The 18,566-nt window shown below is 66.3% G+C and overlaps 5 protein-coding genes across 24 annotated transcripts; 3 read left to right on the forward strand and 2 right to left on the reverse strand.

Moving 5' to 3' along the window:
- Window positions 1-32: 32 nt before the first annotated feature.
- On the forward strand, window positions 33-5,871 carry GRK2 (G protein-coupled receptor kinase 2). Of its 3 annotated transcripts, none has more exons than XM_015863177.2 (21): window positions 33-315; window positions 476-552; window positions 1,058-1,131; window positions 1,318-1,419; window positions 1,511-1,585; window positions 1,768-1,829; window positions 2,074-2,125; window positions 2,278-2,369; window positions 2,589-2,688; window positions 2,767-2,845; window positions 2,943-3,073; window positions 3,315-3,412; window positions 3,487-3,594; window positions 3,671-3,737; window positions 3,816-3,916; window positions 3,999-4,065; window positions 4,133-4,228; window positions 4,300-4,462; window positions 4,570-4,706; window positions 4,776-4,886; window positions 4,986-5,871. In XM_015863177.2, exons 1-21 carry the CDS (start codon window positions 203-205, stop codon window positions 5,145-5,147), a joined length of 2,067 nt encoding a protein of 688 aa, XP_015718663.1. In that variant the 5' UTR covers window positions 33-202; the 3' UTR covers window positions 5,148-5,871. The 3 variants fall into 3 exon arrangements, with proteins under 3 accessions (XP_015718663.1, XP_015718661.1, XP_015718662.1); XM_015863175.2 differs by having other exon boundaries at window positions 40-315; window positions 4,773-4,886; XM_015863176.2 differs by having other exon boundaries at window positions 122-315; window positions 3,318-3,412; window positions 4,773-4,886.
- Window positions 5,741-10,217, forward strand: ANKRD13D (ankyrin repeat domain 13D). Of its 6 annotated transcripts, none has more exons than XM_032445218.1 (15): window positions 5,741-6,236; window positions 6,615-6,750; window positions 6,822-6,946; window positions 7,305-7,350; window positions 7,435-7,578; window positions 7,722-7,911; window positions 7,988-8,068; window positions 8,333-8,436; window positions 8,522-8,583; window positions 8,668-8,798; window positions 8,867-9,024; window positions 9,101-9,232; window positions 9,447-9,610; window positions 9,695-9,774; window positions 9,878-10,217. In XM_032445218.1, the coding sequence occupies exons 1-15, from the start codon at window positions 5,763-5,765 to the stop codon at window positions 10,086-10,088; spliced, it is 2,238 nt and encodes a 745-aa protein (XP_032301109.1). In that variant the 5' UTR covers window positions 5,741-5,762; the 3' UTR covers window positions 10,089-10,217. The 6 variants fall into 6 exon arrangements, with proteins under 6 accessions (XP_032301109.1, XP_032301110.1, XP_032301111.1 ...); XM_032445219.1 differs by having other exon boundaries at window positions 7,988-8,054; window positions 8,355-8,436; window positions 9,878-10,216; XM_015863180.2 differs by having other exon boundaries at window positions 6,054-6,225; window positions 7,988-8,054; window positions 8,355-8,436; window positions 9,878-10,214.
- Window positions 10,193-14,222, forward strand: SSH3 (slingshot protein phosphatase 3). Of its 12 annotated transcripts, none has more exons than XM_015863170.2 (13): window positions 10,193-10,547; window positions 10,861-10,898; window positions 10,983-11,132; window positions 11,514-11,632; window positions 11,697-11,768; window positions 11,851-11,916; window positions 12,141-12,408; window positions 12,453-12,620; window positions 12,688-12,734; window positions 12,809-12,955; window positions 13,208-13,408; window positions 13,528-13,771; window positions 13,846-14,222. In XM_015863170.2, exons 1-13 carry the CDS (start codon window positions 10,217-10,219, stop codon window positions 14,011-14,013), a joined length of 2,019 nt encoding a protein of 672 aa, XP_015718656.1. In that variant the 5' UTR covers window positions 10,193-10,216; the 3' UTR covers window positions 14,014-14,222. The 12 variants fall into 12 exon arrangements, with proteins under 12 accessions (XP_015718656.1, XP_032301114.1, XP_032301115.1 ...); XM_032445223.1 differs by having other exon boundaries at window positions 13,852-14,222; XM_032445224.1 differs by having other exon boundaries at window positions 13,867-14,222.
- Window positions 14,223-14,470: 248 nt separating this feature from the next.
- POLD4 (DNA polymerase delta 4, accessory subunit) lies at window positions 14,471-15,405 on the reverse strand. The gene is made up of 3 exons (XM_015863190.2): window positions 14,849-15,405; window positions 14,657-14,768; window positions 14,471-14,586 (listed from the first exon to the last, which is right to left on the reverse strand). The coding sequence occupies exons 1-3, from the start codon at window positions 15,204-15,206 to the stop codon at window positions 14,562-14,564; spliced, it is 495 nt and encodes a 164-aa protein (XP_015718676.1). The 5' UTR covers window positions 15,207-15,405; the 3' UTR covers window positions 14,471-14,561.
- Window positions 15,406-15,532: 127 nt separating this feature from the next.
- Window positions 15,533-17,772, reverse strand: LOC107314192 (glycine N-acyltransferase-like protein 3). 2 transcript variants are annotated; one of them, XM_015863184.2, is made up of 6 exons: window positions 17,301-17,772; window positions 17,138-17,230; window positions 16,907-17,014; window positions 16,715-16,835; window positions 16,449-16,569; window positions 15,533-16,002 (listed from the first exon to the last, which is right to left on the reverse strand). In XM_015863184.2, exons 1-6 carry the CDS (start codon window positions 17,628-17,630, stop codon window positions 15,582-15,584), a joined length of 1,194 nt encoding a protein of 397 aa, XP_015718670.1. In that variant the 5' UTR covers window positions 17,631-17,772; the 3' UTR covers window positions 15,533-15,581. The 2 variants fall into 2 exon arrangements, with proteins under 2 accessions (XP_015718670.1, XP_015718671.1); XM_015863185.2 differs by having other exon boundaries at window positions 17,138-17,219; window positions 17,301-17,770.
- Between the last annotated feature and the right edge of the window lie 794 nt (window positions 17,773-18,566).

Raw genomic sequence — 18,566 nt, forward strand, 5'->3', positions numbered from 1 at the left:
GTTGTTGGTTGTTGGGTTGTTTGCGGAGCTGGGTTGGACATCTTTGCTCCTCCAGCATTACTGCAACTACTGCCATACTGCAGCTCCGGGCTCAGCCCCGCGCACAGCTCGGGCCCAGCCCAACGCGTTTCCGGCTGCTCCTACTTCCGCTTCCGGGTCGCTGCTGGGGGTCGGGCCGGTGCCGGCCTCGGCCCCGCGCAAGATGGCGGATCTGGAGGCTGTGCTGGCCGACGTGAGCTACCTGATGGCCATGGAGAAAAGCCGGGCCGCACCCGCCGCCCGCGCCTCCAAACGGATCCTACTGCCCGAGCCCAGGTGAGTGCCGTCGGGTCGGGGGCACCGGGCCGGGCCCTGCCTGCCCTGCCGCCCTCGGCCCCGCCGTGCCCCTACGGAGCCCCCGTCCCCAGACACCACCGGGGCGCGTAGGGGCAGTATGGGGCAGTGTGGGCCGAGCTGAGCCCCGGCCGCCCCCCAGCATCCGCAGCGTCATGCAGAAGTACCTCGAGGAAAGGGGCGAATTAACCTTCGACAAGATCTTTGCGCAGAGAATCGGTGAGTGGGGGCTGCGGGCGCCGCCGTGGGGCTGCGGAGGGGCTGGGTGGGGTCCTCCCCCCCCCCCCCCTCGGTCCGCCCTGCCCCGCCCCGCCGCTTCCCCTCGCACTAACTGTCCTGGGCAGGAAGCGCCTCTTGCTTCCTCCCCGCGGCTCTGGTGGTTTCCGGCACCTCCGCCCTCTGGCAGCCCCATAGCCCTCCTCTGGCAGCCCCATAACCCTCCCGGCAGCCCTATAGCCCTGCTCAGCGCCATAGCCCTCCTCTGGCAGCCTAGTAGCCCTCCCGGCAGCCGCATAGCACTCCTCTGGCAGCCACATAGCCCTCCTCTGGCAGCCCCACAGCCCTCCTCTGGCAGCCCCACAGCCCTGCTTAGCTCCATAGCCCTCCTCTGGCAGCCCCACAGCCCTTCTCAGCCTGCTGTGCTCTTGTTGTGTGGCACCACATCGCTCGGCCTGGGTGCCACACTGTGATGCGGTCACCGCTCGCAGCACTGCCTCTACCCCAGGGTACCTGCTGTTCCGGGACTTCGCCCTCAACCAGGCTGAGGAAGCCAAGTCCCTGATGGAGTTCTACGAAGAGGTGTGATGTGGGGCTGGGGATGGGGTACCCTCTGATGCACCTGGGGGAGGTGGTGCCCTGGATGCCTGGAAGCAATGCACTCAGTGCCCAGGGTCCTGATATCCACAGGTGTCCACGAGACACTGTGCACTGTGTGCTCCTTGTGGGGCTGTGCCCTCTTCACCATGCAATCTGTGTCCTTGGCAGATCAAGAAATACGAGAAGCTGGACTCGGAGGAGGAGCGCCTGAGCAGGAGCCGCCAGATCTACGACCATTACATCATGAAGGAGCTGCTGGCCTGCTCCCATGTGAGTGCTGTGCCTCATCGTGCCAAGCCACAGGAGATTCCACCACCGTGTCCACCTCCTCACGGTGATGTGGTGCTGTCCTGCCCTGCAGCCATTCTCCAAGAGTGCTACAGAGCACGTGCAGAGCCTCCTGAGCAAGAAGCAGGTGCCCCCAGACCTCTTCCAGGTAAGTGCTGTCCGTGACGTGGAGGGGATGGTGGCACTGGGGTCACCAGAGACAGCTGGCCTTGGGTGGCAGAAGGTGGTAGTGGAGGTGTGAGATATCCCACCTAGAGGTGGGACCTGCAGGGAATGGGGCGGACCTGGGTGGTACTGGGGATGTAATGCTGACCCCCGTGTTACCCATAGCCCTACATTGAGGAGATCTGCCAGAACCTGCGTGGGAGCATCTTCCAGAAATTCATTGAGAGGTGAGACAGGAGCACTGCCCAGGGAGATCTGTCTCTCAGGGTGCTGCAGGGCTCCTGCTGAGAAGTTCCAGTGCTGTCTGTCCCCACACTGGAGAGTTGGGCCAGTGTCACTCCCAGTTCTGGCCTGGGGTCTCTTTTCCCACATGGGGTCCTCTCCACAATACGGATCTCCTCTGCCCTTCCTTGCGTCTTAGAGGTCTCCCCAGGGGTCCCTCGCTCTCACCCTCTCTGTGCTTCCTTGCAGCGACAAGTTCACGCGGTTCTGCCAGTGGAAGAATGTGGAGCTGAACATCCATGTGAGACCTTGCTCCTCGGGATACAGCCAGGGAGGGAATATGGGTCCTGGTTCTAAGGGAGCTCCAGGAGACTGAGGCAGGGTATGGGACCCCCCCAGGACACACAGGGGGTAGCTACCATCGGGTGATCCCCTCTTTCTGATCCACTTCAGCTCACCATGAATGACTTCAGTGTTCATCGCATCATCGGTCGCGGTGGCTTTGGGGAGGTCTACGGCTGCCGGAAAGCAGACACAGGCAAAATGTAATGGGGCTGGGGAGCTCTGTTCTTGTGGGCAGGGGGGGTGAGCGGTGTTGCCGTGATGGTGGGCATTTAGCGGTGCCAGAGCATTGCTGTGTCTCCACCTTCTGGGGCAATACATCATGGTAGTTGGGGGAAGGAGCTGTCTGACCACAGATGTCAAAGAGTGGGCGTGGTGGGTCCAGGTAGCAGCAGGACCCCACAGGGACTCTCTGCCCCCAGGTATGCCATGAAGTGCTTGGACAAGAAGCGCATCAAGATGAAGCAGGGTGAGACGCTGGCCCTCAACGAGCGCATCATGTTGTCCCTTGTCAGCACAGGGGTGAGGGGATTAAGGGCACAGGGTGATGCGGGGTGCTGAGGCACAGCTGGCTTGGCATGACATCTTCTCCCTGGCCAGGACTGCCCGTTCATCGTGTGCATGTCTTATGCTTTCCACACACCCGACAAGCTCAGCTTCATCCTTGACCTAATGAACGGTGAGAGCCTATAGCTGCTCCCCATTCCCAGCACCGCAGCCCCCTGGCCTCCCCGCCATGGCATTCCCAGGGTGACTGCTGGCGCCTGTTACTGCAGGGGGAGACCTGCACTATCATCTGTCTCAGCACGGCGTCTTCTCGGAAGCAGAGATGCGCTTCTATGCAGCAGAGATCATCCTGGGCCTGGAGCACATGCACAGCTGCTTCGTGGTGTACCGTGACCTTAAGGTGACCGCCCCCATGAGCACCCACCCACTGTGTGGAAATCTGGGGGCCCTACAGACCTCCAGGTCCTATGGGCACCCTACACCCAGCAGGAAGCCCCTAGGCACTGTGGGCATCTCTGGGACCCTGCAGTCATCCCTGCACCCCATATTGCACCCATCCTAACGTGCACAGGCACCCTCAGCCCAGCTGCCACCCATGGCCGTGGGCTGGGCTGTGGCTCAGGGGTGGCTCCATGTCCCAGCAGCCAGCAAACATCCTCCTGGATGAGTTCGGTCATGTCCGCATCTCAGACCTCGGACTGGCCTGTGACTTCTCCAAGAAGAAACCCCATGCCAGCGTGTGAGTGTGCCCGCCCATCTCGGCACTCCCCTGTGATTGCTGGGCACGGCCCTGACCTCGCTCTGTGCCCCCAGGGGTACCCATGGCTACATGGCTCCGGAGGTGCTGCAGAAGGGAACGGCGTATGACAGCAGTGCCGACTGGTTCTCGCTGGGCTGCATGCTCTTCAAGCTGCTCCGCGGGTGAGTGTAGGCACGGAGGGTGCTGGGGAGGCTGTGCAGCAGGGGCATGGCTGAGCCCCACTCTGTGTGACTGCAGGCACAGCCCTTTCCGGCAGCACAAGACAAAGGACAAGCACGAGATCGATCGCATGACCCTCACCATGGTGAGCTGGGGGTCCTTGGACTGTGCTGCAGCACTCACGTGTCTGTGTGGCTGTGAGCATCCAAACCTTTCCCTGCAGGCTGTGGAGCTGCCCGAATCCTTCTCCCCTGAGCTGCGCTCGCTGCTTGAGGGGCTGCTTCAGCGCGACGTCAACCAGCGGCTGGGCTGCATGGGGCGTGGGTGAGTCCCAGATATGGGGGTGGGGCCACGGGTGGCACCGCTGTGGGCAGCAGTGCCACAGTCACCCTGCATTGTCCTACAGCGCTCAGGAGGTGAAGGAGGAGCCCTTCTTCAAAGGCCTGGACTGGCAGATGGTGTTCCTGCAGAAGGTGAGAGGGGTGCAGGGCAGAGCCTGTGCAGGCAGGCACCCCCTGACTGCCTCCCTCCTGCCCACAGTACACCCCACCTCTCATCCCGCCCCGAGGTGAGGTGAATGCAGCTGACGCCTTTGACATCGGCTCCTTTGATGAGGAGGACACGAAGGGCATCAAGGTAGCAGGCTGGGGGCTGGCACCGGGCAGTGGCTTGGCATGGGGCAGGCCTTGATCCCACCTCCCCACCAGTTGCTGGAGAGTGACCAGGAGCTGTACCGCAACTTCCCACTCACTATCTCGGAGCGCTGGCAGCAGGAGGTGACTGAGACCGTCTTTGACACCGTCAATGCAGACACAGACAAGCAGGAGGCGCGCAAGAAAGCCAAGAACAAGCAGCTGGGCCACGAGGAGGGTGAGTGGGGCCAGGTGTCCCCTGCCCCATCCCTGGTGTCGGCCGGCACCGCACAGCGGTGGCAGTGCCTGGCACTGAACCTTTCTCCTGTGTTGCGGGGGCCACAGACTACGCCATGGGCAAGGACTGCATCGTACATGGGTACATGTCCAAGCTGGGCAACCCCTTTCTGACCCAGTGGCAGCGCCGCTACTTCTACCTCTTCCCCAACCGGCTGGAGTGGCGTGGGGAAGGCGAGTCACCGGTAAGGCGGGCAAGGGGGGGATGTGGGGTTCATCTATTGAGGCTTGGGCTGAGCCCATCCTCTCAGCAGTCCCTGCTCACCATGGAGGAGATTGACTCAGTGGAGGAGACTCAGGTGAAGGAGCGCAAGTGCATCCTGCTCCGCATCCGTGGCGGCAAGCAGTTCGTGCTGCAGTGTGATGTGAGTGTGCCACGGGCCCTTGGGGGGCCACACTAATCCACTGTATGGCAGGATGGTGAGTCGGGGGAGCTCTGCTCTGAGCCATGTGCTTCCCCACAGAGCGACCCCGAGCTGGTGCAGTGGCAGAAGGAGCTGCGGGATGCCCAGCGCCAGGCCCAGCAGCTGCTGCAGCGGGTGCCACGCATGCAGAACAAGCCACGCTCACCTGTGGTGGAGCTCAGCAAAGTGCCCTTCCTGCAGCGCTCTGCCAATGGGCTCTGACCCCCTGCCCTGCCTCCCCCCGCCCTTCCCACCCTACCATTAATTTATTGGGTTGGGTTCCACGTACCCCCACTCCTTGGTGTCCTTGAGCAGAGCTCCAGGAGGACGCCTGGTGCCAGTGCCAGCCCCCTGCCCATGGAAGGGCACATCCATGGCATCACCGTCTGGAGCGGAGCTGGTGCTGAACGTGCAGCACCACTCCCTGCTCCCGCTCCGGCTCAGATGAAGGCAGTCCCGTGTCCCCACCTGCTGTCCTGCCCCCAGACCACCGCCCCCCTTCACCACCCACGTGTGCCAAACGGGGCAGCAGCGGCTCCCTGTGCCGCACGTGCCCCAGCCCGGCTGTGCCCGTCTGTGGGTGCCAAGTCCCCTGTGTGAATAACAGTGTGTGTGTGTGTGTGTGTGTGTGTGTGTGTGTGTGCGCGCCCGGGGGGCCCCCCTGTAAATACTGTGCCATGGGCCCCCTGCCCCCTGAGCCAGCGGGTGATGCGGGAAGAGGCAGCTGGGGAGGAGAAGTGGGGACGACCCCCGACTCCGCCTGCTGTGCCCGCTGGCATCTGTAAATAGTAGCGTGGGGAGGAGCGGCGGGCAGAGCACGGTGCGAGTGAGGGATGGATGAGCGGAAACGTGAGAATGCCTAAAAAAAACACACACACACAAAAAAAAGAAGGGAAACAAACAAACAAAAAAGCAGTTTTTTTTATAATAAAAATGTGGAAAACCACAGTCAGGCTCCGGAGTCTGCGGGGCGGCACCGGGACGAGGAGAGTGGGGAGGACATGGCGAGCGCCCGGTGCCGTGGGGGCGCTGGGGGGTTACCCGGTGCCGGCCCCGCCCCGCGCCGCCGCGCTGCGCTGCGCTGCGCTGCACCGCGCCACCGCCACCCCCGCGCGCAGCCATTGCGGGCAGGCGCGGAGCTGCTGCTGGGCCCCCGTGCGCTGTACGGCCCGGACCGGCCCGGCCCGGATCCCGGGGACATGGTGCGGGAATGGCCCGCGCCGCAGACACCTTCCCGCTGCACCGCCTCGTGTGGCACAACCGGCACCAGGCGCTGGACAGTGCGCTGCGCTCCGGCACGGTGCGCGCCGGGTGCGGGGGGGGGCGCGGGCACGGCACCGGGCATGGCACGGCGGGGGATGCGGGGCAGCGGCGGTACGGGGACACGGAGGAACCGGGGAGGTGCTGGGGAGATGGGGGGACGTGGGGTCTTGGGAGCGCTGGGTGCAGGGAGAAGGGAGAGCGAGGGGGAGGAGATGTGGGGATCGGAGGAAGGCACTGGGGGCGCTGGGATGTGGTGCGGGGGTGGAGGGATGGGGAGGATTTGGGTGACAGGGAGAAGTAGGGGGTGCTGAGGGACAGGAGGGTTCGGAGATGGGGGCTGCGGGGCTGGGGTGAAGGCGTGGGAGAGGGGGCACGCGGCTGGCACCGGCCGGGGGGGTGGCCCGGGTGACGGTGCGCGTGCCCCAGCACGACGTGGAGCTGACGGACCCCCGAGGACGCACCCCGCTGCACCTGGCCACCACGCTGGGCCACCTGGAGTCGGTGCGGGTGCTGCTGCGGCACAACGCCAACGTGGGCCGGGAGAACGCCAACGGCTGGACGGGTGTGTGCGCGGGTTGGGGTGCGGGGATGGTGGTGGCGGCGCCCGGCTGATGGCAGCTCCCCGCCCCGCAGTGCTGCAGGAGGCGGTGAGCACCGGGGATCCCGAGATAGTGCAGCTGGTGCTCCAGTACCGCGACTACCAGCGGGCAACGCGGCGGCTTGCCGGCATCCCCGAGCTGCTCAGCAAGCTGCGCCGGGTATGGCCGGGCGTCCGAGGCAGTGGGTGGGCACCTGTGGCCCTGGATAACCCCAGGGTGGGGGCACACCTGACACCGGGCACCTCCATCTCCAAGCACCCGCAGCACCGGGTACCCCCAGCACCGGGTGTCTCCATCACTGGGTGCACCCAACATGAGCACCCTCAGATATGGACTTCCACCATGGGAATTAGAGGGTGCAGCTGGAGAGACCCCGAGACCCCATCCCCCCCCAGGACTCCCTGTTTTTTCCCCTCAGTCCCCCTTCCCAAGCTCCCCAAGGGGCCCCACGGGCTTCCCTGCATCCCAGCAGGGACCTCCACACCATAGCCTTCTGTGACCCCTCTGTCTCCTCCAGGCCTCTGACTTCTACGTGGAGATGAAGTGGGAATTTACCAGCTGGGGTGAGCGGGGACAAGGATCGGGACAAGGATGGGGGTGGGGATGTCACCCCCTGTCACACCACGGATGGGTGTTGCTGCCTGCAGTGCCCCTCGTGTCCAAGGTGTGCCCCAGTGATGTGTACCGTGTCTGGAAGCGGGGTGAGAGCCTGCGGGTGGACACCACGCTGCTGGGCTTCGAGCACATGACGTGGCAGCGGGGCCGCCGCAGCTACATCTTCAAGGGAGAAGGTTTGGCTCTGGCACCCTGGAAAAACTCACACGGATCCCAGATCTCCCTTAGAGGCCCCGGGTGCCCCTGGATGCAGCATCCCCAGGGCCAGGGGCTGCCTGCATGCTGCAGTGCTGAGTGCTGACTCCATCCTCTCATGCAGAGGAGGGAGCGGTGGTGATGGAGGTGGACCACGACAAGCAGGTGGTGTACACTGAGACGCTGGCACTGGCCCTGCACGAGCCAGACCTGCTGCTGGCAGCCATGCAGCCCTCGGAGGAGCATGTGGCTGGGCGGCTGACGTCGCCCATCGTCTCCACGCACCTGGACACCAGGAACATCGCCTTTGAGCGGTGTGTGCCACGGGGCCCATGGGGCTGGAGGGCCACTGGGCACAGGGCTGGTGCCACTCTCCGCTTGTACACACAGGAACAAGTCAGGGATCTGGGGATGGCGCTCAGAGAAGATGGAGGTGGTCAGCGGCTACGAGGCCAAGGTGCCGCTGGCAGGGTGGGGATGACTCCACCCCATCCCAATCCCATCTCCATTCCATCCATTTCCCTCTCCTCACCCCCATTCCCACCTCTGTCCCCCGCCGTCCTTGTGTCCATCCCAACTCATCCCATCCCATTCCCTCCCCAACCCTACCTCATCTCCATCCCACATCCAGCCAGCCTCCATCCATCCCAATCCCCATCCGTATTCCACCCCCATCCTATTGCTATCCCACCCCCATCCCATCCAATCCCCATCTCCATCTCATCCCCTCCCCAGACCACCTCATCCTCTCCTGCAGGTGTACAGTGCCAGCAATGTGGAGCTGGTCACCAAGACGAGGACAGAGCACCTCTCGGATCAGGACAAGTCCCGCTCTAAAGGTGTCACTGCGCTGCCCACCAGGGGCAGGCACCGGGGTGGCACCGTTTTTCCCCACACCCACCCACACGGGATCTCTCCCCACAGGCTCCCGCACCCCCTTCCACTCCTTTCTGGGCCTGGCACAGCAGCACAGCACTCACAATGGGGTGAGTGGTGGGCAGGAGGGCTGGGGGACCGTGCGGGGCCGTGCTGAGCCGCGTGGGGCCTTTCCCTCCCCCTCTTCCCCCCAGGCACCCGCGCCTCCTGCCGCCAGCCCCACCAACCCCACGGCCATCACCCTGGAGGAGTATTTCGACCCACACTTCGACCTGGAGGCGCGCAACATCGGGCGCCCCATCGAGGTGTCCAGCAAGGTGCAGAGGTGGGCGCTGCGCGGGGGAGAAGCGGGGGAGCGGCGCCGCGCCCGTGCCCATACAGCTGCCCACGCAGGTTCAAGGCCACGCTGTGGCTCTGCGAGGAGCACCCGCTGTCGCTGGCCGAGCAGGTGGCCCCCATCATCGACCTGATGGCCATCAGCAATGCGCATTTCGCCAAGCTGCGCGACTTCATCACCCTGAAGCTGCCCCCCGGCTTCCCCGTCAAGATTGGTGAGGGCGAGGGCCGACGGGGGGCGTGGGGGGGGGGCTGCAGCGGGCGGGGCTGCTGACCCGCCGTTCCCCCCAGAGATCCCCCTATTCCACGTCCTCAACGCCCGCATCACCTTCAGCAACCTCTGCGGCTGCGACCAACCGCTGGGCTCAGTGCGGGTCTGCAACCCTACGCAGCCCCCCGGTGCCAGGGCGGCCGGGCCTGGAGGTGGGGCCGGGCGGGGGGGGATGGAACGTGCTGGGGTTGGGGCGGGGGGAGCATCGTACAGATGGGATGGGGATGGGGATGGAGATGGGATGAGATGGACCGAGAGTAGGATAGGGATGGGATGGGGTGGGGTGGGATGGGGATGGAGGTGGGAACGGAGACGGGGATCCCCTCTGCTCGGCGCCGGGGGTGCCCAGCGGTGGCGGTGCTGCAGGATGGCCGTTCCCGTGCGAGGTGGAGCCGGCGGTGTTCGAGGTGCCGCCGGGATACACAGTGATGGGCGCGGGGCGCAGCGAGCCGCTGCGGGAGGATGAGGATGATTTGCTGCAGTTTGCCATCCAGCAGAGCCTGCTGGAAGCAGGCAGCGAGACCGAGCAGGTGGGGAGCGCTGCGTTGCCCGCACCCACCGCCGGGCCGTGCCCGTGCCCGTGCCCGTGCCCATCCCACCCCCGCCCCTCGTAGGTGACCGTGTGGGAGGCGCTGACCAACGCCCGGCCGGGGCCGCGCCCGCCGCCCTACGACGAGGAGCTGCAGCTGGAGCGGTGCGTCCGGCTCCGCCCGCGGGGAGCGGGGTTGGGGGTGGGGCGGAGCGGCACCGAGGGGCGGCGGGGTCCGGGGGGCCGCGGTCACAGCGCTGTCCCGCAGGGCGCTGCAGGAGAGCCTGCTGCTGCAGGCCGGGCCCGGACCGGCCGACACCGGCACCGCCCCCGCCAACCCCGGCTACGGTGGCTTCGCGGAGCAGCTGCGGTTGGCCATGGCGCTGTCGGAGCGCGAGCAGGAGGAGCGAGAGCGGCGCCGGCGGGAGGAGGACGAGGAGCTGCAGCGCATCCTGCGCCTCTCGCTCACCGACAAGTAGCGGCCCATGCCGGGGTTAGCCCGGGACGGGGAGCGGCGACCGGGGCGACCGGAGCCGGACCGCACCTCCACCCCCAACCCCGATCCCCCGCCCCGCTCTTGGGACAGCCCCCCGGGGCGGCCCGTCGGATGTACATGGACGTATACAGAGCTCTATCCACAGCCGAGTGTGGCCTCTGCCTGGGGCGGGGCGGGGGACAAGGGCTGCGGGAGGGGGCGGTGACTGGCAGGAAGGGGAGTCCCGGGGTCCGTCCCTCCCCCTCCCCAAAGTTCTGCCCTGTGCCGCTTTCCCGGCCCGCAGGGGGAAGTCCCGACGTCGGGCGGGGCGGAGCTGTGCCCGCTGCCCCTCCCGGGCCGTTCCGTGCCCGCTGCGGGCGGGGCCGTCGCGGCGCTTCCTGGACGGGGCATGGCGTTGGTCACCGTGCGGAGGGCGCCGGGCTCCTCCGGGGCTCCCCCCGTGGTGAGTGCGGCCGGGAGCGGGTGGGGAGCGCTGTCGGGGCACAGTCCGAACGAGGAGGGTCGGGAAGCGCCGTCCCGTCGGGCTGGGGCGGCCCTCGTTGTCGTGCGTGTCCCCCCCCCCAACCGGGAGCGCTTCACCCGGGGAACGGGGCCGGGATCCCCCCGAGCTTCCCGGAGCTCTCGGCCGGCAGAGCCAGCCCCCCTTGCCGTGCCGGTGCCGCAAGCGGCGGAGGGGTCCCGTCGTGCCCACTCTGCTGCCGGGGTGGGACGTGCGGCCGGGTGGCCGCACTCACTCTCCCCGTCGTGCTTTGCAGGAAGACGATGCGCCCAGGCGCGGCCACCTGCAGCGGCGGTGAGATGGGGGCACCGGGACTTAAGGGCTGCCCGGGGGTGGTGCCGCCCCCCGCCCCGCTCACGGCCCTTCTGCCCCAGGCAGAGCTTCGCGCTGGTCCGGGGAGCCGCGCTGCTGCTGCCCGCCAAGGAGCCGCCGGCCTCCGGACCGGCCCCCGCCGCGACCCCGGGGCGGCAGGAGCGGCACCTTCAGCTCATGATGCGGCTGCTGAGGGCGCAGGACGCCATCCAGCTGGTGGGGATCCACCGCGATGTGCGGGGAGGGGACTGTGATAGGAATGGATGGGGAATGGGTTGGGGATAGCAAAAGGGACGGGATCGGATGAGGATACGTGATGGTGATTGATGGGATGGGACTGGAGTGGAGGTGGGGGACGGGATATAGGATCGATGGAGATGGCAGCGAGGTCGGAATGTGGTGAGAAAGGTATGCAGGTGATGACAGGATGGAGATTAACTGGGGACAGAGACAAGACTGGGATAGTATGGACAGAAGTGCAGTGGGACAGTGAAAGCGATGGGGGTGTGCTGGGATCCAGCCTGGCTCAGGCTCTGTCTGCGTGGGGGACCAAGCAGCCCCGGCGCAGTGGGACCCCCACTCAGCCCCCATCCTCAGGCAGTGCGGCTGGAGGCGGCGCGGCCGCAGTGGGTACGGTACCTGCTGGTGGTGAGGCCGGAGGAGGTGGGCGCCGAAGGACAGACGGCTCTGCTGGGGGTGGACTTCACACACGAAGGGTGAGCGGGGCCGGGGGGGCGGGGGACTGGGGGTGGTCACGCTCTGACCCCCTGCCTACCCCAGGGCTGACCACTGCACCCTGGGCATGGTGCTGCCCCTCTGGAGTGACACCCAGGTCTTCCTTGATGGCGATGGGTAAGGAGTGTGTGGGTGGCGTCTGCTGGGAGGGGTGCGGTGAGTGCCCACCCTGAGCCACAGGTGTCCCTGCGGTGCACAGGGGGTTCAGTGTGACATCCGGGGGGCAGACGCGCATCTTCAAGCCCATCTCCATCCAGACCATGTGGTGAGCCAGCTGCGGGCATGGGGTGTGGGCACAGCCATGGGCTGTGTGTATTACCTGTGCTGTGGGTATGGGACACGTGGGTGGGTATAGGATGGGGGCTCAGGGTGTGAGGGTGGGGGGCAGCATTGTGGGCACCGCCAATGGAGACAAGTCATGCTGGGCAAGGGGGGGAGGACGTGGCTGCAGCCACGGAATGGACTCATTGTACCAGTGCTGGTGCCCAGGGCCGTGCTGCAGGAGCTGCACCGTGCCTGCGAGCTGGCAGCCCAGGGTGGGCACATCCCAGGGGGCCCGGCGCTGTCCTGGGCACAGGAATATGCAGCAGTGCTGGACTCGGAGCAGAGCTGCCTCAATGAATGGTTGGCCATGGCCGACTTGGAGTCGGTGCGGCCCGGCTCCCCGCTGCCCACTGAGCCGACAGAGCGCGTGGTGCGGGCGCTGCTGCAGGACGTGCTGACCTCTGCTGACCTGGAAAGCATCACCTCCAAAGAGGTGAGTGCTGGGCGGGGGGGGGGGAGAGCCTGGAGGTGGTACAGGAGTCCCATCACTGTCCTTTACCCCTCGGTGAGTGCCAGGTGCGCACTGAGCTGGAGAGGCGTGTGGGGCACAGCCTGGAGCAGCACAAGGACTTCATTGACAATGAGATGCTGCTGGTGCTGGCGCAGATGGACCGGCCCTCCCGCGTCTTCCCACACATCTACCTGGTGGGCATGGGGAGGCTGTGGGGTACTGCTGTGCCCGGCCGTCCCACAGCATCACCGCCCATCATAGGGCTCCGAGTGGAACGCAGCCAACCTGGAGGAGCTGCAGCAGAACTGGTGAGTGTGGGGATGGGATGGCAGTGGGGGGGCAATGGGACACGAGCATGGCCTCAACGGCCGGTGCCCCATAGCGTGACCCACATCCTGAACGTGGCACGAGAGGTTGACAACTTCTTCCCGGCACTCTTCAACTACATGAACGTGCGGGTATACGATGAAGAGACAGCCCAGCTGCTGCCCCACTGGAATGACACCTTCCTTTTCCTCTCTGACATCAAGTTAGTGGGAGTGGGGAATGCTGCGGGGTGACGGGGGCATCTCGGTGGCTGGGAGCTTTGAGGGCGGTGTTGGGGGAGAGGGGTCCTGGGGCACTGAGACTGACACAGCTGTGGGACACGGGGGTTGTTGGGGGCTCTGAGAGCACTGGGAGAACTGGAGGCATTGGAAGCGGTACAGGGCGGCATCTGTGGAGCGCTGGGGACACGGGTGGCACCGGGGAGCCGTTGGGTCCCAGCGAGGTTACACCGCAGGGCCAAGGGCGGCCGGGCGCTGGTGCACTGCAAGATGGGGGTGAGCCGCTCGGCATCCACGGTGATGGCCTACGCCATGAAGGAGTTTGGCTGGTCCCTGGAGCGGGCGCTGCGCCACGTCCGGCGCTGCCGTCCCGACGTGCAGCCCAACCCCGGCTTCATGCGGCAGCTCGACTTCTACCAGGGCATCCTGAACGCCAGGTGAGGACGGGAGGGCCGGGCTGGGGAAGAGGGGGGGAACGGGGGAACGGAGGCGGAGCCCGCGGGGTCCCATCATCTCGGACGGTGGGAGCCGGGTGACCGCGGTGCTCGTGCGGCAGCCGGCACAGCAGCTTCTGGGAGCCGCAGGCGGCGGAGCGGTCGCCCGAACCGGAGGAAGCGGTGCCCTGGGACGAAGCGGATCTGCCTCCGTCCCCACCCGCGTCCTCACCGCCCCCCGAGGAGGACGGCAGGCCGAGGCTGGTGGGGGTCTCCCGGCGTCCCCGCATCTCGCTGTGTGCGGTCATGCGGAGCATCAGCCAGATGGAGGCACCGGAGAACCTGGGGGAGCCCCCGGGTGGGGAGGTGAGAGATGGAGGGCGGGGAGACGGCGGGGCCGCGGGTGGGTGACGGTGGTACGGGGGGACCTTTAGGCGCAGCTGGAGCCCCGGATCCCACAGGTGTCCAAAGGCGACCGGGGGGCGGGGGACGGGGCGAGCGTGGAGGCGGCCCCCCCAGGAGCACGGCCCAGGTCCCGGCCGTGCCGCGTGGTGCGACAGGCCAGCGTAGATGGAGACCGCGACCCTGCGGAGGACAACGGCCCGTAGCGCGCAGCGGGTCAGCGGGCACAGCCCCCCCGTTGTCCCGTAGCACACAGCGGGGGCACCGGGCACAGCCCCCACCCGGGCAGCGCTGCGAGCAGCGTGTGGACCTGCGGGGGGGCGGGGCCTGGGGAAGCCACGCCGCTCCGTACGCACTTTGTCACCTTAAGCCGCCACCACCGGCACCGCCGGGCACAATAAACCTTGCGGACGGACGTGGGCCGTGTGCGGAGCCGTGTGTGCCGGGACAGGCGGCCCAGCTCCGCGGAGCCGCCGCAAACTACAATCCCCAGCGGGCCGTGCGCGCCGCCGCCGGTTCCGCCCCGTTCTCCCGTGCTCGCGGGGCACGACGGGAAGTGTAGTCTCGGCGCCGCCGCGCCATCTTACGAGCGATGCGGGCGGGCGCCTTCCCGGTTGCCGTGAGAACCAGGCGCCGGCCCCGGCCCGCACTTAGCGCAGTTAACGCAGTTAACGCACTCACCGCTTTATTCACAGAGCGGCGCTGCGTGCCGGTACCGCGGTGCCGTCCCGGAGCCGCCCGTCCTGCCGTCCGCTCACAGGCCGTACTCGTGCCATAGGCTGCGGGCACAGCGCACGGTCAGTGCACGGTCAGCCCGCCGCCCCGGCCGCCCCCACCCTCGCCCCGCACCTGTACGTGACGGCGGGGTCGTGCCGGTGCTCCAGGAGGGCGTCGCGGATGGCGGCGGGCGGGCTGAGCCCCAGCGCCCGCGCCCGCTCCCAGCGCTGCAGCCGGGTGATGCCTGCGGGGAACGGGCAGCCGTGAGCGGCGGGGAGGGTCGGGCCGGGGGTCGGGGTTCGGTGCGCGGCGCCGGGGTCTCACCGGTGCAAGGCCCGTACTCCCAGGCCAAGTCGAATTGCCGCAGCATCTCCAGCAGCTCCCGCGAGGCGGTACCGGGCGCTGGGGGGGGGTCCCGGGCGTCCTCCGTTGCGGGGCGTGGGGAATCCGGCGGGGGCGATGCCGGCGGGACCCCCCGGTGCCGCCCCTTTCCGCCGCGCCCCCGCCGCGCTCCGCTCCGCTCTTTGCCGTCGGCGCGTGTCGCCGCGCGGTGCCGCCGCGGAAAGCTGTCGGTGATGCGCCCGGTGCGCTCCATTCCCTGCGGGGCGGCGGCGGTTCCAGCCCCGCTCGGCTCCGTCCGGCCCCGCGTTCGCCGCCCGCCGTTCCCCGTCCCCCGGCTCATCCCGCTCTGGCAGCACCGCCAGACGCCGCTGTGGTCCGGCGGGCAGCAGGCGGGGCGGTTCGGGTCCGGTTTCGGTTTCGGTTCGGCTGTATTTGCTTTGGAGGCCGTTTTTCTTTAATCTTTTTTAGTGTTGTTGTATCTTTATGTGCTGTCGGGACGTTCCGTCTCGGTTTGTTGGGTCGGGTCGTTTATTGGCGCTTCGCTTTTTGCAGCCGGAAAGGTTCGGCTGTTCACGTTGCTCACGGTTGGTCCCTTGTTTATTTTTCTCTCGGCCCTTCTCGGCTCGTTGCCGTTTCTCTCTCGTTCCCTTTTCACTTCGCAGCGGGTTCATTTTCGCTTCGTTTGCTTTTATTGACACGTTTCTCCCCGGTGCGCTCAGGGCGCAGCCCGCGCCAGTGCAGGGTTGTGCAGCACGAAGCGGCACAGCCCCGGCAGCCGCCGGTGCCCCAGCTCCTCCTGCAGCCGCTGCATGCCCCGGTTCCCCGTGGCCGTGTGACCGTACACCGGGAAGCCGCGGCCGTGCGACCGCCGGGCGGCCATGATCGTCAGCGCCCGCATCAACCCGCGGCGCCGCTGGGCCGGCACCGTGTAACCGTGCGCTCCCGCTGCGAAGCCGTCGCTCAGCACCCAGCACAGCAGATCCCCGGCCAGGTCCTGCAGGCACAGGTACGGGAACCGGAGCAGCAGCTCCCCCAGGTAGCGCCGGCTCCACTCGTTTCCCCCGTACGGCCACGTCGAGTCCAGCAACTCCACGTGTGCCGGGTTCAGTGTGCCCAGCTGCATGTCGGGGTCCAGCCTGCACCGGGGAGGGACAGGAAAACGGGGATGGGGGGGGTTAAGGTTATGGTTACAGTTAGTGTCCACGTTAGGGGTAAGGTTATGGTTACAGTTAAGGTTAAGATTGGGATGGGGACATGGATTGGGATGGGACTGGGACCTGACCGTGGCTGGGGATGGGATGGGGCTGGGGACACAAATGGGATGGGTTAGAGTGAGCACTAGTTACATTTAGGATTAGCATTAGAACAGATGTGGCCACGGATGTGTATGAGATGGACACGGGGCTTGGATGGGTGCTGGATAAGTTTGGGGATGTGTACGGAATGGGGCAAGACTGAGTTGGGGAGAGGGCTGTGGACAGGAATGGGATGAGGTACAGGATAGGAACCGGAATGGAAACAAGGAAACACAAGCAGACAGGGACTGGGATGGGACACAGGGGGAGATGGGGCTGAGGCTCACTGTGGCTCCGGTAGAGTGCTGGGGTCGGGGTGCAGGTACGTGTAGTACTCGGTCACCTCCAGCTCCACGCCCTTGGCCAAAGCGATGTCCTGGGACACGGTCAGCACGCCATCCTGCAGCCCTGGGGGTGGCAGCAGCAGGGTTCTGCTCCCCCATGTTCCCCCACCGTGCCCCACACGCTCCCAGCACCACCCGTTCCTGATACAACCTCCCGCCCCCGTCCCCCCTCGTTCCTCCCGTGTCCCTGCGGTTGTCCCCACAGCCACCGAAGATGTGGAACGCGGAGTCCCAGCGCAGGCAGCCCGGGCTCTCCAGCAGGGCCCGGTAGGCGCCCAGGTCCCAGTAGAAGGCGCTGTTCAGGTTCCTGTAGCTGTCATTGAGCGGTGCCTGCGGGGTGGGATGCTGAGCCCCCCATCCTGTGCACGGCCCCCAGCCCTCCCCACATCCCCCCCTGCCACCTCTCCTCTGCGCCGCGCCAGCACAGCGCCGACGTCGGGCCAGGCATCCACCGCCACCTCGAAGTCGCCGGGGTTGCCGCGGTTGATGTTCAGCACGGCCCCGTACACCTGCAAGCACCGTGGCCGTGGCAAAGACGGGCTGCCCAACACCGGGTAGCAGAGCCCAGGAGGGTCACGGCCAAAGGGGACGGGGGTGGCCCGAGCCCCCCCCGTAGTGGAGGGGCAGCTCACCGGCAGGGATCGTGGCATGGTGCTGCGCAGGGCGGCCTCCAGGCGCCGCAGATGTGCCGGGCAGGTCAGGATCCGCATTGCCCTGCCAGGGAGCTGATAGTGGGGAGCTGATAGTGAGGGGAGCCCCGGGCACCGCATCCCCGGCCCCATCGCGGTTACTCACACTGAAGCTGCGGGTCCTGCGGGCTGCGGGCAGGCAGCGGTGGTGTGTCTCGATGCTGCCAGTGGCCGTCATGGGTGAACAAGTGCCCCTTGGCCAGAGTGTCCCTGGGGGGGGGACGGACAGGGTCCATCCTATGGGCACAGCACACGTGGCATCCCGCTGCCACAGGGATAGGGGGGATGTGAGGCACCCATAGCCCTGCTGTGATGGCGACAGGGACGTGGGGGGAGTCACCCCTCCCATCACCAGGTGGTACAGGGGTTCCAGTCCCGTACCCTGGCAGCACATGTGCCACAGTGCTGGGCTGGCACAGGGGGTCCCCAGGCTCATCCCTGTCCATGTGGCACATTGGGGCTCAGTCCTACCCCGGCCCTGTGCCCACCCATAGGTGTCTGCACCCCTATTGAGGGCACTGAGAGCCCCTTGCCAACACCCTGACACGTGGCAGGTTGTTATGGGGTGACAGTCAGTTATGGGGTGACAGCTCAGTTATGGGGTGACAGCTCAGTTATGGGGTGACAGCTCAGTTATGGGGTGACAGTCTGTTATGGGGTGGCAGGTTATTATGGGGTGGCAGGCTGTTATGAGGTGGCAGGTTATTATGGGGTGGCAGGCTGTGATGGGGTGGCAGGTTATTATGGGGTGGCAGGCTGTGATGGGATGGCAGGCTATTATGGGATGGCAGGCTGTGATGGGGTGGCAGGCTGTGATAGGGTGGCAGGTTATTATGGGGTGGCAGGCTGTGATGGGGTGGCAGGTTATTATGGGGTGGCAGGCTGTGATGGGGCTCTCAATGGGGCTGTGGGGGCACAGAAGCAGCAGTGCTAAGAGCCCCCCCACACATGCAGGGCCTGCTCAGCTGTGCCTCCATGGGGTCCCTGTGCAGCAGGGCATGGCCCAGGGGGCAGCAGCACTGGAGAAAGGCTTTTATTTGTTAATACAAGAATAGATCTTCTGCAATAAATACCCTAATAAATAACATCTCCAATAAATAAACACGCGTTAGACGCACCGAGGCGGCCCTGGGGCTCGGCCCCGCCCCCAGGACAAGCCACGCCCACCCAGGGCCAGTGGGCGGGGTCTCGCAGGTTGCCAGGCAACTGTGGGGGCGGGGCTTCGGGCACCCGCTGGGGTGGGTGGGCGGGACTTAGGGCGCGGGGGGAGGGGCCTATTGCTATGCGGGGGGGTCTAAGCGGGGTGTAGGGGCTTCAGTGGCACTTTGGTGTTGGGATCCCATGTCAAGGCACAGCAATACCATGGTCAATA

This window comes from Coturnix japonica, chromosome 5, assembly GCF_001577835.2.
Source record: "Coturnix japonica isolate 7356 chromosome 5, Coturnix japonica 2.1, whole genome shotgun sequence".
In the NCBI taxonomy this organism is placed as follows: domain Eukaryota; kingdom Metazoa; phylum Chordata; class Aves; order Galliformes; family Phasianidae; genus Coturnix; species Coturnix japonica.